This window comes from Protopterus annectens, chromosome 9.part0 (assembly GCF_019279795.1).
Source record: "Protopterus annectens isolate FY-2018-M chromosome 9.part0, PAN1.0, whole genome shotgun sequence".
NCBI lineage: Eukaryota > Metazoa > Chordata > Ceratodontiformes > Protopteridae > Protopterus > Protopterus annectens.
In genome coordinates, this window is record NC_056743.1 from 1,915,871,832 (window position 1) to 1,915,892,398 (window position 20,567).

The window sequence follows — 20,567 nt, forward strand, 5'->3', positions numbered from 1 at the left end:
ATACACATGCATCTGACACTGTTCTTGAACACATGTTTCAAGCTGCACTGAATAAGATACATTGAGTAGTCTGTAGTTCTAATGCCAGCTGTTCTAGGGTCACCTGAATGCTAGAGATGCTCTGCTTTCCTGAAAGAAATTCTATGTAGGATATATCCCATATTATAAGTAATTTCATAGAGAAGTCTACCACATTGTCTCAGTATAGTAGGAATATGATCATATGAATAGTATGCAGTTTGTCATACTACTTAGCAGAAAGTAAAACTGTCTAAAATGCTGCTAGCATTTTTTGGGGTGATCGTAGCCAGGAAGAGTTTTCTCTCATTGTATTCTCAGTATTATTATTATTATTATTATTAATTATTAGTGGTAGTTGTATTAGGGACTCCCTATTTTCTCATCATGTAGCAGCAAGGTGGAATTCACTACCTCAGAGCATCAGAACCAAAACAAATACCAACCAATTCAAACAGATTCTTAAAAATGATCTTAATGACACCTGGCTTTGCTCCTGTACTACTCCAGGCTAACTAGCTTTAATAGTTCTGGTCATACTTTTTCTTCTTCCCTGACTATCTCCTAATCTATGCTCTTCCTCGTGCCTAGATAATCTCTAACCTCATCCTTTTCCATCCAGTCCCCCCCCCCTACAAACCCCTCCTCAGCTTATTTTGAGAAACTACAACAAGGAATTATATCAGATGATTGTATATTACAAATATCAGCTATAGTGTATGTCTCCTGTATATGTTTTGTATAATTTCTCGTATAAGTTTTGTATAATGTCTATATGTGGAGCTTTTCTCCTCGGGTCTCTGCTGAAAATGGGTCTTATCCCAGTCAGACATTCCCGGTAAACAAATGTAAAATAAATAAATAAAATAAAATAGTCTGTCAATCGCTTATGGCATTTGAAGCACAGTACTTATTTCTGAGAAAGCATATGCAAACTCCTGTTAGAATCATTCTCATGAGAATCCCTCATAAAGTGCATTTATTCTGTGCTAAAGCTGTTTTATACATTTTTGGTAATTATAATAGCATTACAAACCTATTATTGGAAACAGTTGAAACACTGATGTGGTGAACACTGTCAACATAAAATGGCCAAAACAAAATGATAAAAAACATTTTCCTCAGAAGTTATGACTGTTTAACATCAGGGGTAATTATAAAAAAGTTGATGGGTGCAGGGTCCTTACATCTAAGAAAACTCCATGGTACTAAGTATTTTGTGTTAACAGTTTTATGCACGTATGTTCCAGTGCTACATTTATGTAAAACCTTTATTTGTTTATGAGTCATTTATGAAGTGGATCCTTTATGTTTCACACATGTAAACTCCTATACACAGTTTGTGTGCTTGTGTATGTATTTCTATGTAACTATGTCTGCATGTGTATGTCCAAATGTGTTTGCGTGTAGCAGGGTCTCTTGGATTCAGTCCTGGCCTGTAGCCACTGTGGTCCCGGTATGACCATGCATAGGTTTTATTCAGATACTAAGGTCTCACTTTCCAAAAACATTCTTATTTGACTGGCTACACTAAACCTTTGCTTGTGTGGCCACACATTGACTGAAGAATGCCCACTGACCATCCTGCTTATCTTGTTAACAAACTCTAAATAAAAATAAATGTGTGTGTGTGTGTGTGTGTGTGTGTGTGTATTTTGGAGGAGGGGTTTGATAATTCTGATAGTGCCCTTTTAGCCCTTGCTGAGACCAGAACATGGTAAAGGTGCCTGAAAGTGAAGATTATTTCCACATTTCTACACTGAATACAAAGACAACTTACTCCCGCTTCCCTTTCCCCAAGCTATTTTAGGCAGCTGTGTGTATGTATGTATGTATGTGTATACATACATATATATATATATATATATATATATATATATATATATATATATATATATATAGATATATATATATATATAGATATATATAGATATATATAAATGTGTGTACATCATATGAGTGTGTGCACATGCATTTGTGTTTACATCTTACAACACACACACACACACACACACACACACACACACATATATAGCTAAAGTGCTAACGAACACACACATATATAGCTAAAGAACACACACACGTATATAGCTAAAGTGCTAAAGGCATCACCCTTCAGGCTGTGCATATTTTCTTCTTCATACCCTTTGTTTAAAGAACAAGTCAAGCTAGTATTTCCTCAAAGTGAATGTTTTCTTTTTTGTTACTGAGATGTTACTGGGTTGCTGCAATTTTTATTATTTGAATACCATCATAATAGGCTACATCAGAAATGGATAAAGGAATAATTAAACTTCAGTTGTTCCTCTGGCAGAGATTAGTTGTCCACCAGTTGTATCTATGTGAGTAATTGTAGCTAGTTCTCATTATTTTTGTTTCCTTCACTCTTCTTCAAACCTTTAACCAGGCAAGGATGGTGCTTTGACTGATTTCTGAACATAATATGCCTGATTTTCTAGAGAATTACTTGAACTGGAATTAATCAGGTTTTCATTGTACTGCTTCCTTGCTGCTTTTGCATAATGCTTTTCAAAATAAAATACAACAAAAAAATCATTTTTCCTTTTTGGCCTCTTTTTAACGTCAAGAGGGGGAAAAATCACAAATTTAAGCAATAAATATGCCATCATAATCAATGCTTACCCATAGGTGAGTGACTCATTAAATAGTGCAGTTCAGAAATTCAACCATCCTCTTACTGTGAAGTGAAGCAAAAGTACCAATGTAATGGAGTCCTTGGCAGTGGGGAGAGCAGGTTTAAGAAAATAAAAGTCCTGCACTGAGTCATGCTTAATGATGATCAGGCTGAATTTTCTTTAAAAGTGTACTGCTTCTTTAAGGCTGTTCTGTGCAGAGGAGAGTGCTTAGGTTACACCCAATCTCTTTTTTAGCAGATTTTTTTCAGTAGGAGGAGGAGGAAAAGATGTCTCGCAATGCAGCATCCAGAGGATGCTTCTGATTATTAACACAACGGATGCAGCCCATTCTGGATTTTTTTTTTATTTGGCATTTTTTAATGTTGACTTTTTTGTAGTTTTGTCTTGAAGTCTAGAGGATGCAAGGCTGAGGAAAGAAAAGAAAAGAAAAATAAATAAAAGAGAGACAGACTGACAGAAGACGAAAAATGTGTTTCTGTTACATCTGCATGGTTCCAAGCTGGAGCTGAAGGGGAGAAAGAGCCAGAGAGAGAGGCAGAGGGAGCGAGAGAGAGAAACAACAAATTGCTCCCAAAATTGCAGATGTTGCAAAAATCCAGAAAAAGATGATGTACAAATGAGGCTTTTGAGAGGTGCAACAACTGTGATTTTTTATTCACTTTAAATGCATTTTTACTTTTATTTGGGGAGGCTACTGATTGGACTATTTGCATTGCATTTGAGGCTGAGGGGAAAATTATTGTTGGAAGGAAAAATATGTGTAAATGAGTCAACTCTGAGAGTTACAGGATAAACAGACTACATTTTCAGTCTCTTTTAGCTTTTTATTTTTTTATTGTTGCTTACCAGTGCCAAGGATTTTATATATATATATATATATATATATATATATATATATATATGGCTATATATATTCTATATCTATAGCATATACATATATATATGTGTGTGTATATATATATATATATATGTGTGTGTGTGTGTGTCTATATGTGTGTGTATGTATCTATCTCTCTCTCTCTATATATATATATATATCTATATATATATATATATATATATATATATATATATATATACACACACACACACACCTTTGCCAAGCAACAGTGCAAGACAGCGGGCAGGATTTGGTGCTATGGCTCGGGCAGGATTTGGTGCTATGGCTGGACAGGGGCCTAGGCAGCGGCATGGGGAGTTGCAGTACCAGACCTGGACAGGAGGCGAGCCAGTGGGGTGGACATATGGCAAGGGGGTGTGATGTGATGGGGTTGTTCGCTGTTGGCTTTTTCAGCTTCTGCTGCCGCTAACCCTCACCCTTTGCTGTTTGTAGGATGGCTCGATTCGGAGATGAGCTGCCACCGGCCCGCTATGGTGGAGGAGTTGGACCAGGGGGCGCCAGTGGGCGTGGTGGGGGCAGCCGACAGGGTGGTGGTGGCCCATCTGGAGGGGGACCACCAGGGGGTGCCCAACGCATGTACAAACAGTCAATGGCCCAACGGGCTCGGACGATGGCCCTCTACAATCCCATTCCAGTCCGCCAGAACTGCTTCACTGTCAACCGCTCCCTCTTCATCTTTAGTGAGGACAACGTGGTGAGGAAATATGCCAAAAAGATCACCGAATGGCCATATCCTTTCTTGGAGATGCCGAAAGAGTGAGAAAATGTACTGCATGTTATTATTCAGTTATTGCTTTTTTGTATTTTTTAAATGTTATTTAGTGTGTGAAAAGGTTGGGAACATATTTTTTTCCTTTAAGTTCTATTGTATTACTGTCTCTGTGTATGTGTTTGTGTGTAAGTGCATGTTACACACAGCACATTAGAACACACATTTATGTATAATTGTATGTGTCAGTGTTTGTGTGTAGGACTGTATGTTTGTAAGAATTTATGTGAGTGTGCATATACACACACATATATCGATTCATCTATTTTATATATATATATATGTGCACAGATATCCATATATATGGGCATTTGTCTGTACATACACAGATTCACAAGCACAGAAGAACACATTCATCCATGTGCATGTGCTGACATGTACATATAAAACATGACAGCACTGAATACATTCATGTGTATTGATATATTATGGAAACACTATATGCATAATTTTGAGACATCTTTTTAGGTACAGATATATAAAAGGTGTTCTCTGAGAGGTCAGTTCTGGCCTTGTAGTATATACCATGTTTTACAGATCATTTCTTAAATGACACTATGTCATTTTGTAGTATTTGTACTGTAGCCTATTTCATTGTAGCTCATACAATGTGTTTCTTTTTTGAGTGCTCAATATTATAATCCTTGTGTTTCACAGCTTTTTGAGTAGACTTAAAATTAATCAGAATCTAACTCTGCATAGCTCTGCAGATGTGTGGCACTCCGTAATGAAACTTGTATGTCATTTGCTTTATGAACAGAAATGGTTTTAATGCATATTCTTGTTAGATCAGACCTCTCTTGAACATGAAATAAAAAGTAGTTATTACAGTGTAGCCAATTCTCATATCTGCCATTGTGTCTCCAGCATACCCTTCCCTGCTAGCAATTTATTTATAAGGAAATAGTGATGTACTTAATGGTGAATATTTTAACCTTTGTTGTTGTGTATTATATTTTTTAGCAAACTGGGCCATTGCTTTGAATGCCTCCCCAAATTTTGCTAGTGTGTATTGTGTATACTTCAGTGTAAAAGCTCACATAAATTTCTGCTTACATTTAGAACATTTGAAATCACAGGATGTGCAGTATCACACTTCTGATGAGATCAATTCATCCATTTGGGCCAGTACATTCATGTAGACCCACAGTCTAGAAGTTGAATAGCTCTCCACCTCCACTTATGCTTACTAACCTGCAGTTACTGAAAAACATATTTTAGGTAATTTGTTTGCTTCCATATTTAAGCATAGCTTGTAGGGACTTACAACTAGCTTGTTATTTTCCAACATACATACTTTGAAATTAATTTAAAGTTTAATTTTATTTGCTAAAAATAACTGTTTTCAGCTTGATTCTTAAACTGCATTTTGACTTATCTGTTAGGTAATGGGTAGTACAGGGCTGCATCTCATAGCAAAGGTTAAGGAAAGCACAGTCTGCTGCAAGCCTATGTTTTGTCAAATGCAGATTGGAGCATTTAAAAACTATGTTGGGTTGTATGTTAAGAAGCAGTATTTCATAGTATTAATTGTAGTCATACCTTGTATTTGAATTAAACTTGACTGAATGTGTATGTGTGTGTGTTTGTAATATAGGTCAGATGATGCACACGTCAAAATGTGCATGTTCACTGTGTGTGCATGCAGAGAATGAACTCTCATCACATTGTATATTGCAAGCGTATATAAGCCTCGCATACCAGTGAGTGCAGTACAAAAGGATGTCAATCTTTTTTCTTTAAACACTTGATTATTCAAAATTAAAAACTGCAAACTATGAGGCTTAGCTAATGAGCATGGTATTATTTTTATCTTATATATATATATATATATACACAGTAAATATGCTGTGAAAAATGCAAAATTAAACATAACAGTCTTTTTGATTAACCTTCAGTGTGTACACTGTTTATGTAGACAGTAAAATGTTAAACAGATTTTGAAATCTGTCTTTAAATTTTAGAGAAAAAGTCCCATTTAGTATATGCCATGTGAATGGTATGAAAATGATGAATTAAAATTACCATTATTAGTATTTACATTCAGATTACATGTGTGTCCCCCACTGTCAGCACTGTTTATCAAATTAAATAATAGTTAAGTCCTTTGATATTATTATTAAGATGCAAACAAGGATGCTGTTGTAGAATAGAAATCATTTAGGTGATTTTATTTTTTTCAGCCCTGTTGGAACCCTTCTTACTGCAGATTTTTTTATTTAATTTCATTTTAATTAAAAAAAAATGCCTCATATTTCCACATCCAGCTAGCTGAAGTTTTATGTGTATGTATGTTATTATTTATCCATTTATTTAATCATATATGCTTGTAGATCTTTAGTATAAAAATTACCTATTTGAGGAAATGTACATGAGTGAGTATGTATGGTTGAGACTGTGAGAGTGGACGGGCTTACAAAATGGAGCCACGTTGTAGTGTGAATTGTTATGGTGACTAGCTGTGTTAAAAGCAGAAGACTGTGCTTGGCATCCATTGTACAATACAGAGAGGAAACCCTTAGAGGCAGTACCATTATATATGTGGGTGTGTCAGAAGTATTGCCTTTATTAAATTTAAATGTGTTTTGATTAAAAACAAAAGTTGTGAGTTTGCCAGGTAGTGCAGCATTTACGGATGATATGTACTGCAATATGTCTGTCTCATGTATCCATTCGTGTAACGCTCTCATATGGAATTTTCTTTCTCTTCAACCTGTATTGTTGTATAACTTTGTGTGAGCTACTGAACATTCCACTGCCTTCACTGGTTGATAAAGTGTTGACTGGTAATAATAATAATAATTCCAAGGTCTTACTGTATCAAATGGTTTATATGTTATTTAAGTATATTTTCCTTGTCTTTATACCTAGATTTGTCACTTCATTAATGCAGTTTAGAAAGCAGATTAGATTAGACTAGCCAGTGCTAGAGAAATGTTTTATGACCATTTATTTAGCTTATTACTGTCACACAGTAATGGTTGTGTGGTTGTTTTATTCCTTTCTGTGCATCTAGTGAAAAAATTTGCATCAGGCAGTCTTCTGGGCCATATCTCTGCTTTTATTGTTGATTTACTAATCTGTGTGCACCCATCTTTTGCTGCTTTGCAGGTTACTTTTACAACGAAAAAATAAGTACAGTTTCAATAATCATTTAGCTTATAAACAGAAATAAAATTATCAGCAAACTTTTTTAAAATTACATGCATTTCTGTATTATTATTTGCAAGACAGCTGTTTCTTATTTGCATGTTAGATTTGACTATCTGGTCTTTACTATCTTAAAATGGCTATTTGCATCTTGTGGAATGCTACATATGTGCCTTTTCTGTTTTTCCTGAGGTGATATCAAAGTGTGTTTTAATTAACTTGGTATAGAGTATTTTTTAAATACTTGCTTCAGTGTTTTGATTTTAAAATAATAAATTATATCAATATGTCAGCATTAAGAGAAAAAAAGAAGCATGTACTTCTTGACATAAAATTAGTTTTAAAAGAATTGACTTTGCAAAAATTAAAACAAGAGCAACCTTTATCAATGATCATTATTTCAGCAAACTGCCTTCTATTGAGCACTTACTGAAAAAGCTATTGGTTAAAAAAGACTCTTCCAGTCCAGCACTTCCTACAAGTAGAATTGTATTTTACCCTCATGGTGCAGTATGTTTAGAGACTAATATAATCTGAAGAGAGATGCAGGGGGTGCAACCAGCTTCAGAAGCAAAAACATCCCTCAATCTGCATTTCCCTAAGGAAGCATATTTATCCGGCTGTTGGAAGCATTTTTCCCTAACATGTTTCAGTCAGAAAATGGCTTTCAGGGAACTGGGTTCAGTGAAGGGCAAAAGAAAGAGGAGTCTTTCACCAAATCTTCATAAAACAGTGTGCATGTAATGTTGCTGTCATCTAGAATAGAACAGCTATGTCCAGTGTTTTTCCCTTTATCAGATGTGATGTGCACGTCCTTCCCTTCAGAAAACTATGTACCATAGGTTCAAAAGTCATTGTGGCCTCAGTAGATTTCTGTGGCTTGTCCTTTAGAAATTCCACATCTTCTCAACCACATTAACATTTGTGCCTAGGCATGTCTTGTACTGTACTGACAGCATAATAGTAGGGTAAATGGTTGTAAAGCTTAATGTTTCCATCACCTGACATCTTTCCTCACTTCCTCTTGGACACTCGCTATGAATGTGCATGCTTTAATTTCGCATTGCATTTATACAGTCTGTTAAGCCTGTGTATCTTGAAGCAGTTCTTTTCTAGGGTGACATGTTTTACTTTTAGAATTCACTGTTGCTTCTTCTACCAGGAATTATTATATGTCATGCTGAAGAAAGCAGGCATATTTTAGGTTGCCACCATATGCTGCTGAAGTAGGGGCTATAGCCTTTTCCATACTGAGCATGAAAATATTTCTGAATCTTACCTTGGTGGAGTTTACATTTTATGCCTATATGAGATTTCTATTTTATTTTGGTTTTATTCCACCTCCCAAATATATATTGCTCAGGCCAACTGGCTTCTCTAAAAATATCAATTTACATTATAGAGCCTTTCTCTCTAGGTTTCCTCTGTGTAGGAAGGAGCCTTTCACTCAATAGGTTTCAAGTAGTTAACAAAATTAAATAAATATTTTAAAAAATCATGTGCTCCACTGTGGTTATTCTCCAACAGAGATATGTATTCTGACAGCAGAAATTTAAGAATGTGCATAGTTACTACTTCCCCATCGGTATGCTTAACTTAAGAAAACTTACTTTTGAATTTCACTGTCTAGTACTGTAGCAGTGAATGGCAATCCTGTTAAGTAAGAAGAGAGGACTGTTCATGAATACTTCAGAAATGTGAAATTGTAGATATGTCTTCTGCATATAAAAACACACACATTTTTCCAAATCCAGTAAATATATTCATTAACTTAACAATAGGACGACTTTTCTGTTTTCGCTGCTTGTTTATCTCAAATAGGCCTTCTTGTAGTTTTGTAATTTGAAAAAAAAAAGTCACAAAAATGCAGTTTTTCAACAGAAGTATGAGATTTAATTTCTCACCCATGAAAGGTATTTTTTATTCAGTGCACCCGTACACTCTTGGCAGTTTTGTTTTAGTAGGGAGAAAAGATATAAGGCAAAGCCCCTCAGAAATTTTGTCAATTTAGGAAATCCAAAAGTAAAGCTTTGCAGAATCAGTAATTCTGCAAAATTTGTTATTAGCATAGCAAACTATTCAAAACAAGTAAGGCAAATAAAAATGTAAAGTAAGTTATATCTAGCCCTGATTTGCATGTAATGTCTATGTTTTCATTTAGAAATGTCTGATCCTAGGAAAATTTGTTCTTTTTGTGATAATACATGAAAGGTATTAAGGGCAGTAACGTTGGACATTTTATTATCCCATGACATTGAAAATAAAAACTAAGCTTCCTTGTTCTGTTGTATTTATAAGTGAAACTAAAATATTTTCTTCTGTGACATGTCTCTGATACTGGCTTTTCCTTTCCTTTTCATTCAATCATTGTACAATGCTGCTTATTCTACTTCATGGTCATGGCAATATTACAGGCATAAGACAGAGGAATCTTGAATAGGCTGTCTGTCCATCATAGGACACACACACACACACACACACACACACACACACACACACACACACACACACACACACACACACACACACACACACCTATGGGTATTTTTAGGAAGAATGCCATTTCCAATTTATCAGCATGTGAGATCATAATGAAAACCTCCATGGAGGGTACAGATACAGATTACTCAGAAGGCACCTTAGCTAGGAAATGAACCAGAAAACCAAGCACTGTGAATCAGCAGTACTAACTGCTGAACCACTGTGTCACCCAATTTCCCTCTTATTTTTAATGCTTTATTTATTTGTCAAGTGGGTACTTGTGACATGACATGTTCAGGCAGACCTGCTCTGCCCGCACAGCAAGCACACGGAACATATAATTAATTATATTGCACTATTTATAGTTGCACAGTGGTGGTGGGTTAACAATTTTGTCTTTCAGTACGTGATTTTCTTGTTTGTTTCTTGTCTGAGGTGTCTTCTATGCAATCTGCATGTTGTTCTTGTTTTGCCTGAGCTTTTGCTGGCTGTTCCTCTTTCCTCTACCATCCCGGAGATGTAAGTGAATTAATTAGCCTATAAATTGCCTCCAGGGATGTGTATCATGTGAGAGTAAGTGAGTGATTATGTGTGTGCATGTGCCTTTGTGCACATCCTGTGATGGACTAGCACCCTAATAAGGATTTGTTTCTCTGCATTGTACACACTGAGTGCCAAGATAAACTCTATACTCCCCAAACACCTGAATTGGACTAAGTGGGTAATGTAGTATAGTTTCTAATAATGATATAAAAGGTATACATTAGCTAATTTGGTCACAAAAGTTGTAAAATAGTAAGTATGGCAAATACATTCAACTGTTGTCACCATAAACAGTCCATTCTTTACTAAATCACTAAACAGGTGTATGCATTATTTATTTATTTTCTAACTGGATTTGTGAGCTGGTCCATGGATACTTTTTAGCTACCATCTATGCCAATGGCAAACACAACTATTTACAGGGTATATTTGTATACTAAGTATAGCCATACAGTGTATGTAGTAAAGTAAGTGACAGCTTAGAATTACTAAGATAGCCAGAGTTACAAATTGGTCAGCTGTATTCCATTAAGCAGTTATACAGATATGTATTACTAAAACAATATATGTCGTATTCATTCCCAAAATGTGCTGACTGTCTAGTTAAAAGTGTGTAAGACTTTGAGAAGACTCGTTCAGGTATATATAGCAACAATAACAATGCAGTGCAGCATGGTTCTAACAAGTTAGAAGCTAGGAAAGGGAATAAACAAACAGATAATAGAAGAGCTTCACTATATTCAGTTTGGCTACAAGGTAACCACTGTTTTTGTAATGGTTCCATTTATTGGTATTAAAGAGCTGTAAATCAGCCTGATATGAGAGGTAGAGTAGAGCTGTTTATTTAGAATATCTTGTGATAGAAGCTTCCAAGTTGGAGTTGTGTTTGAGGTTGCCATTTTACTGATTGCTTAACTAAGGTAAGATCCTAAATGACTAAGGGTTCTTTAACATCAGATATCAGTGGATAGTTGGAAGTTCTAACTGTTAATCGTTCTGGCTAGAGGTGGGCATTATTCCAGTTTGCAGGTGAAGCTGCTTGATTCCGGTTGAAGCATTGAGGATAGTGAAGCTAGGGCAGTTGGTTCAAACTGTTAGTGGAATAACTGGTGTATATTTTCTAAGGTCAGATTTTAGTGTTCATATTATTAAACAGGAAAGTAAAGCAGTATGTTTTATTTACTTTGGTCTGAAAAACACTTGTATTAAGGGCCAATAAATATGATCAAGGGCAATGCATAAAGTTTGTGGATTACAAGGCAACCCCCAAAAGCTTTTCATGCTTCAGATGTTAGATAGCTGATGAGTGTAAGATACTTATTAACTTTGTGCACACTTATCTCCACGTGATTCTTGAAGAAGAGACTACAGTATATTGATTCATCATTTTTATGATTATTAATGGAAGAACTTCAAAAGGGCTGATCTTGCCATTAAAGTAGTTCTCATGTATTAATCAATCAAATATACTGCAACACCTAATTATTGACTGAATATCAAAGAAGCAATCTTTCTGAAGGCTCTTTTTTGATATTTGATGATTTTGCATGTACAGAAATCATAACATTATCATATAAGTATAGTTTTTTATGTAGTATTCTACAAAATCATTAAGGATGAAACTTAAAATATTAAGGATGAAACTTAATCTTTATATTGTTACTTTATTTTCCTAAATTGCACAAATAGCTTGGGTACATTGGCTGACTCAGAAAGGACTGTTTTCATCAATTGCAATTAAAAAATGTTACAAAAGCAGTACACAGGTAAGCAGTACCAGACAAGAAAACATGGTATTTAAATGGATAAGTCACTGGTAAACAGAACACATATTACACTTATATACAACAGCTGTCACTTGAAACACCTCAGTTCTGACCTCACCACAAGTTAAATTGAGGGTGAAGAGAGCCACAGTTAAATTGATGTGAGACACGCTTGCTTTTCGTAATGCTACTTTGATATCCATGAAACATTAAATGTCAATTAAGTCTCATCCAAAGGAGGACAGAGATAGCAGAAACAGTGAGTGTGGTACCTTATTTTAAAATGTGGCAGTGCTGACAAATTACCCTATTACTACTGACAAGTCTTTGAAAGGGAACTGACGGGGGAAGCAGATGAGAGAGTACCAGCAGATTGAGGAACTAAGATAGTGCAAGTCAGTGTAGTGTCGTTTCCAGAAGAGCATCTTGCCTTGTAAATTAATGAACAAATTAAGCTGTCTCAAGTACCTGGAACACAATAGGTTCAGGTGCCATTTAATTCTAGCTGTAGCAATAAGGAAATGAAGGTACATATTCTGGAACTTTCTTAGAGAAGCGTTACTGTAACAGCATAATTTTTGTTGGTTTCAAAATGAGAAATTATGCTACTATAATCTTTAATTTAAATGGCAATCGGAGCAAAGTCATTGAGTTGCACTTTGGTCAGTTTATAACCTGCTTTGTCACCTCTCTGCTGGAAGCCATCAGTGTTAGACTCCTTTCTCAGGAGAGACAGGAGAGGAGTTGATTTTCTGCATATGTGCAACTGCCTCCTTGTCCGTGCCATGTTTTTTTCAGATTTTTCCATTTCCTTCTCTCTTTTCTCTTTAATTTTTGTTTAGAACATTCTTTAGGCTTATAAGTCATGTTCTTTTTGGATTGTTTTTCTAGCCTCTTCAATTTTTTTTTTGTCAGGAAGAATGACAGAACTTTAAGTCTTCTAACCCTAGTGGCTTTCTTAAATTTCAAACACAATTCATAGCTACCATCACTGTCACCAGGCCATAATCAAAACAGATACTGTATGTGGAAATCTTTAGAGGTTGTTTGTTTACTGACATAGGATTGGAGAAATACAGTAGGACACTTGCCACTTCAGAAATGAGGATTCTTCCTTTTTTTCCATCAGAAAAGAGACATACAGGTAGACACATGAAAGATACATTATTTGTCTGAAAAATAGCGGTGTAACCAGCATCTTCTTTGCTGCGAGAACTGGCTAGAGCACTGTACTACGTTTCACAACAATAAAAACATTGCCACTTGGTTGATGAGTAAAGCCAGTTGATATGATTTACTTGTATAGTAATCTCTCCTTGAAGATCTTATTTATTTGACATTTGTTGACCGTGTTAGTCCCGCTGGGCCAGAGGCCCATTTTCAGTGGAGACCTGAGGAGAAAAGCTCCAACACAGACAATTTATAGTACATAAACTTCACTCTCCAATATAGAGAGTTACAATACATAAGCTACAACTACAGAGAGATATAAATACATAATGACAATGATATAGAGAAGTATAATACACATGGTAAAAGAAATAGTTTTTTTTTTTTACAGTGAGCAAATAAACAGCAATTGAGCTTTCATAGAGAGAGCTATTGATACAGTGGATGTAATTCTAATAGAGAGGTATTTAGACATGAGCTAACAATATGTACATATGGTGAAGAAATAAAGCTTAAGGGTGAATTATTTTAGTAGGACTATGAGTAAAGGGAAAAAACTAACAGGTGGTAAAGTAAGAAGTCTGTAGTTGGAGTGAAACAATACGGTGATGTAGATCTGTTGTTACATTGAGCATCTCCTACAACTCTGCTTTAGCAGTGCTTGGACTCTGTGGTTGCAGAAGCTGAGGTAAAATTATACTTGATGTATTTAGTGAGCAGAATAAAGAGTTCCTTTTCCAGTTTTTTCTTTGTTTACTTTCTTGACTGAGAATGTATCACTGAGTAGTGCCTAATTACAGAGGATGCTTGGAGGGAAAAGCTGCATTTAAAAATAAATCAGTACATTCCAGTTACAAACAGTTGCAGAGATAAACCCTTAATGAGTACAAATGCAGGAGAGTGTGTGACATAGATGTCACTGGGTGAAATAACTGCAATAACACTGAACTGCCTAGGTTTTAAATGTTATGGCAGAAAACAGAGTATATAATAACTTTAATACCAGAAATAATGAGTGATGTCAGTGCAGTAGATGATGCTTGTTGAAGTTAGACAAATGAAAGACTGGAGATATTTAATGTTATAGAGCCAAGTAGGTAAAGACTCTGAGACAATGAAAACCTTTTTGATGTCAGAGATGTACCAAGGTACATTTGAAAGATATAGTAGTATATGCTTGCACTACTTGGCAGTGTCACAAGTAAATGTAAACAAGATGGGTGCATTTGGAAAGAATCTTAAGAAGTGATCCATAAAAGCAGCACAGTTAAAGCTCATATATATAACATAAGCAGAAGGATATAATTTAACATGGAAAGGAATGATGAAGCAAGAGGGAAGTTCAAAAATTAGAGAGTGGGATTTTAGATGCAGATCCTCAAGGAGAATAACAGCCATACAGAATATTATTTTCATAAAGTAGCAAAAAGTATTCTAAGAACTAATCCAGTGCATGAATGGAAATAGGAGATTTTGTCAATAGGGATGACTGCAAGTAGGGGTACAGAAAATAGGCAAGAGGGGTCTGGAATTTACTGGAGAAACCTGGCAAAGAAACCAAGATATTGGGAGCAAATAACTCAAGCAGGAAAGGTAATAGAATAGGATGAGGCCAAGAAGACATTTGGATTGCAGGCTAGAGACTGCCTTCCATACCAGGGCTTAATCTCAGAGTACAGGCAAAGAGAAAGGGGTAGGGGAATTTTAAGTGAAAGATCTGCTCTGCTAGTGATTTTCAGTTGAATCTAGAACAAAAGCAGCTGTTAAAGGGATAACTAGTAGGTCATATGAAATATTTCATGATAACAATGCAAATCAATCAGAGAAGTTTAGAAAATAATGGAAGGAGAGACTGGAAAAGCAATTTACAAGAAAACAATGTGAAGTCATCTGTATGGCTTCCAAGTAGGAAACCAAGACCAGAAGGTTTAGGATTTCACTTGGAATTGTTTTCATAGATATTTTTATACCCCAAGCAAACTTCAAAGAATTTTTCCTCCGGTAGATAGCAAATGTGGGAGGTGTAATGGAGCAAATGTTGGAGGTGTGACGGAGAAGAAAGAGATAACTGGGAGCATATGTTTTGAGTGTGTAATGAGTTGACAGATTTAAAAAAATCCATACAGAGTACTATTGGGTGAGCAAATGGCTGTACATAATGAAATGATTCTTCTGAACTGGGATACAGGATCTGAATTATCTGGACATAGTAAGATCTCATTAAGTTTAATTCTGTTGGCTGTCAAAAATGAAATTACTGGAAAATGGAAATCAAAGTCTACACCAACTGTATTTGAGGTGTTGAATATTATACAATGACTGGCCATTAACATTCAAACGTGAGCACACTGATTGGGCAGCCCAACCAGTATGCCTGTCGTAAATTGAGCATATACTAATGGAAAAATGCCCAGTCACCTGGACTTTCTTCTGTTAATATATGCTACAAAAATTCTATTTTTCTTTAATTTAAAAAAAAATAAACTTACAAAAAATGGAGACGTCAAAAGAACAAGAGAGATGGGACAGAGAAGAATACAAGGATAATCAGGTACAGTATGCAAAACTAGAGAAACATACCTGATTATCCTTATTATTTTCTCTGTCCCATCTCTCCTGTATGTTTGAAGTCTCCGGATTTCATTTTTTTATTAATTAAAAAAAAAAAAATCAACGGAGATCTTCCGTTCTCTGTTGCTTCCTTTACACAGCACTGATGCACTGCGTCAGAGTGGGAACGTAAGTCCCATACACATATGCAGTTCATCAAGAAAGCCCCATGATACAGGGGAAAAACATGGAAGAATATAACAGCACCGTTATATAAAGACATTATTTAAGAAAAGTAAGTTATTTTTTTCTTAAATAATGTCATTGCATAATAACAATAACCTGTGGCTGGGTATGGGTAATGCTAATTTACCCACTTTGGGCTTTGTTTGGTCACTTGGTCTTCGCCCTTGTGACCAGACTCCATGGGTTATTGCTATATTATCAAAGAGATAAAATTACTTTCTTGATGACTGCACATTGAGTAACAGCTTAATTTCAGCTCTTACAGTGTGAAAACAGAAACACAGAAGAGGGAACCAGTAAACTTATATTTTTGTATACATTTCAGTAACTGGCTAGTAAGTACACTACCTGAATTTTAGCAAAAATGAAATTCAGAGAACTTTTAAGAAAATCAATCACAAAAGGTGAGGAAAAAAACACTAACTGGGAAGAATTCTGCAGCTGTTCAGCAAAAAGAAGTGCATGCTCCAGCTTTGGTGCAAGACATGACTTCCAGTAACCTAGTGGAAAAAAGAAGTCAACTGTACTCAGAGCTGATTAAAATAATGAAACACTGAAGGAATATATCAACTCAAATAACAAAATGCTGAAAAATAATAGAATTAGAGGACAGAGCACATAAGGAAAACCTGAGATTTTCTGCTGTATCAGAGAAGCTGGAAGGAACAGACTGTATTAATTTTATGAAAGCACAGGTAACCAACTGGACTGGTATTCCACAGCATGAGTTGTTAATTGAAAGGGCACATTGTGTGCATATTCCAAACCTGACCTTGAAAAAGCAACCTAGATATTTAATAGTACAGATGCAATCCTAGAAGCAGAAGGAGTTGATTCTGACAAAACTGTGGCAGACGGACAAAATACTAAAAGTGGGATACAGTAGAGTGCTTCTGGAAATGATTACTCACTGTACACCAGGCAGAAGAGGAGTAAATTAATTCCAGTAATCAGGGAATATTGAGAGGCAGGCATGAGACTGAAGCTGCTGTACCCAGCTGTTTTCAGAATATTCTTTCTTGGAGGGACAAAAATCATGTTTTGATGCAGATCATGCTAAGTCGGAAATACAAAGTTTGTCCAACAAAAAGTGAGTTATGAAACAGAAGGAGATTCTGTTTCTTGTTCTTCTGGTAATAAAGATCACAGAGAGACTGCCAGTGAAACCTTTTCCGGTGTTTCAATGAAAAATGATTGAGAGACAGAAAAAAGCACAAGAAGTTTCTGGAAGAACTGGGAGTAAATTGGAAATGAAGCAGAGACTGGATTTGGGAGATGGAGATCAACAGGAATAAAACTAGCAATTCAGAAATTGACAAATAAATGTGAGATTACAAAGCATTAATTATATTTGTGAAACATGACAGAACAAGAAATTCTGGAAATATTGGACTTTTTTTCTTGCTTAACTTTGTAGGGGACTCAAAAGCATATGCCTTATTTCATGCCATTAATGTTTGGAAGAGCATTTAGCAGGGAGGAAGAGGAAGGAAAGAGTTAATTGTAAGTAAAACAAATTTTTTTCTTTGTAGTGTTTTTATAATGCATCATATAATCAGCTTGCTATAATGTAAAGTTTTCTCCGTTATTTTTGAGTGCAATGGGGATAGCAATGTCTTTCGGCTTTTCCTAGTTAGGGGTCACCACAGCAGATCACTAGTCTGCAGATTGATTGGCAATGGTGTTTTTACGGTGTTGAGTTGCCAGCCTGGCATCCAACCTTCACAGAAGGCACACACATACACACATGCACCTACCTCCATGTCTTTCACTCAACCACAGGGAGGACATTCAGACTGTGCACAGAAGGCACTCCAGGTGAGAATCAAAGTGGAGAACCTCTTGCTGTGAGCCGACATCGCTAACCGCTGCTCCTCTGTGGCTGTTTGCAATGGGGATACTAAATTAAAAAGATGCCCTTGTTTTTTTTCCCTTCTTTCTTTCTCCTTGTTCAACTTTAAGAAATGTAGGCACTGCAGCGTAAAAAAAGAAGAAAAGTCTGGTCAAAAGAGCAGGATACAAGAAAAATTGATGTGCTTTTTTCACTCTTTATTAGGAGAATGATTAAGGCACTTGGCTTGATCAGGTAACAAGTTTTGAGAGAAAACAAATAAATAAAAAAGAACTTTGTGTAGCAAATAAATGAGTGCTTGTAGAAGCAACTCTGTATCTGGTTTGCATATCTCCCTGGAGACAGTCTAATAAACAACAATAAAAACAGCATACTTTTTTCTTTCAATGGCTAGGAAATATTGTTTTCTGAAAGCATTGACATGTTTTCCCAGTCTGGGAGAGTAATAAAGATAAGACAAAACCAAACAGCAGGTAGCAGAAGCACGGGCTGTGCCATGCATCTTAGCATGCATAACCTTCCTTTAAAGTTAACCCAAGTCAGTGAGTGTGGCTATCACTCTGGGACAGTTGTACATATTAGGAGGGTAAAACTTCACTATTTGAAGATGTACATAGTTTTGTGTGTTAGTATTCAGTTAACAGGTTTTATGGGTGCATTGGAGGTGTGTTTGTTTTTTTGAGGGTTTTTAATAAAACATAATTTTTTGTAAAATATAACATAGGCTCAGCCGGATATGACAAGAAACAACTGTATAAAAATCAACCTCCCAAACATTAGTGTATACATGTAACACAAAAGCTGGAACTAGACGCTCAACAAAAAGCTGTTAGACATAAAAGGTGGAAAAATAACTTTTTAACATAATGACACTTTCAGTAGTTTCTTTAAATGTAAAAGGTCTCACAGATATATGCAAAAAAGAAGGATTAGTGAACTATATTAAAAAATGTAGAGTGCAAACATCTATGCTACAGGAGACACATTTGGAAAGAACTGAACATGTGAATCCGATAAAAGAAAGGTTTTCAGGATGGTTATTCAGTGGAGTACCTGGGACAAAGGAGAAGAGGAGTACTTAATTACAAGAGGAGCTCCAGTAGTGATAGAAGAGGATAAAAAAGTAATGATAGATTTGTAGTACTACGGGGCTACTGGCAAGGGAGGAGGATTACATTGGCATGTATTTATATTCCACCTAAAACTGGTATAATGGAGCTTAAGAAAATTCTGGAAGAAATAATCAGCTTTTAACAAAGAATATTACTTATAGGTGGGAAATGGAATTTGATTTGCAGCAGTGAAGATGTATCTTGGGGGCCCAAAAGGGAAGATATAACAAATGAGGGTAGAGATGTAAAGAAAGTTATGAAAATGTTTGGCATGAAAGATGTGAACTCAGCAGTAGGAGTTCGGAGTGAATTGTTATTCCCCAAGATATAAAAACTGGTCTAGACTAGACAGAACATATGATGTTATGTTGTCCCTGTCTCGCCTACATTCTTGCTGGTTGGGTTCAGAGCCAGTCCTTGGCTCCAACTCAGCCGCATTCTAAAGCTCGAAAGCTTCCACTGGCTCGAGGCTGAACCCTATCCCAACATGCCTAGCGAGAGTTACCCAGCTCTCATTTGCCGCTTAAAGCTTCGGGATTGCTCGCGAATGGCTCAGGCTAAGTTGTACTGTTTTTTTTCTGCTTATTTTATAGAAATATTATTTTTTCGTAGCATAGTTATCTCTGTTGGTCAATAGAATCTGGTGTTTGCCTATCCCTCTATCTACCGCCTTCTTAGTTGCTGTTTATTGTTGAGGCCGTCATTTTCTTCCTCTCTCAGGCCTACTATTCCCCTTCCACCTAACTAGCGAATCTGTTTAAGTTAGAGGATTCATCCTTTATTTTCAGCCTGTTTAAGTTGGAGGGCTTTCCCTTATCCCCCTTCTCTACTGTTGGTCTAAGGAGCTAGCCATTTGAGTTAGAGGCATCTCCTCAGTTGGAGGAGTTGTCTTTTGACTTAGAGACTCTCCTCCTTCTGCTACTCTCTCATTCCTTAAAAAAAAAAGTCTTTGCTGTCTGTTTTTTGGCTGTTTCTTCCTTTTTGCTACTATTAGCTGCGGTGTTGTTATTGTACCTTGTTGTTGTATCTTGTTGTTGGTATCTTTATTGTTCGTAAGTATGTCTAAGGAAGCATCAAAATAATCCAAGCCTTCTGGATTCAAGAAGTACGATTCCTGCACCCAAAAAATGTCTCTGACTGATGAACATACTAGCTGTGTGTACTGTTTGGGATCTGTTCACCTGCAGGACTCTTGTTCCATTTGTCATGGATTCAGCTCTAGAGTCCTGCAGGAGCATAGGAATAAACTAATTTTGAGAGGGTTACTGAAAGGGACTTTTGAGGCATCAGCGGAAGGGAATCAGGCAGGAAAAGCTGACAAACCCTCCAAGTTGGCATCTTCATCTGTTCCA

The 20,567-nt window shown here is 36.1% G+C and overlaps 1 protein-coding gene across 1 annotated transcript in view; it reads left to right on the forward strand.

Annotated features, from left to right (window-relative positions):
- The first annotated feature begins 2,940 nt into the window (after positions 1-2,940).
- The window catches only part of LOC122810830 (voltage-dependent P/Q-type calcium channel subunit alpha-1A-like), a 954,642-nt gene continuing 937,015 nt past the window's right edge, over positions 2,941-20,567 (forward strand). Inside the window, exons 1-2 of the mRNA XM_044082383.1 lie at positions 2,941-3,307; positions 4,009-4,305. Coding sequence (XP_043938318.1) covers positions 4,010-4,305 — 296 coding nt within the window. The 5' untranslated portion in view covers positions 2,941-3,307; position 4,009. The remainder of the gene's footprint in view (positions 3,308-4,008; positions 4,306-20,567) is intronic.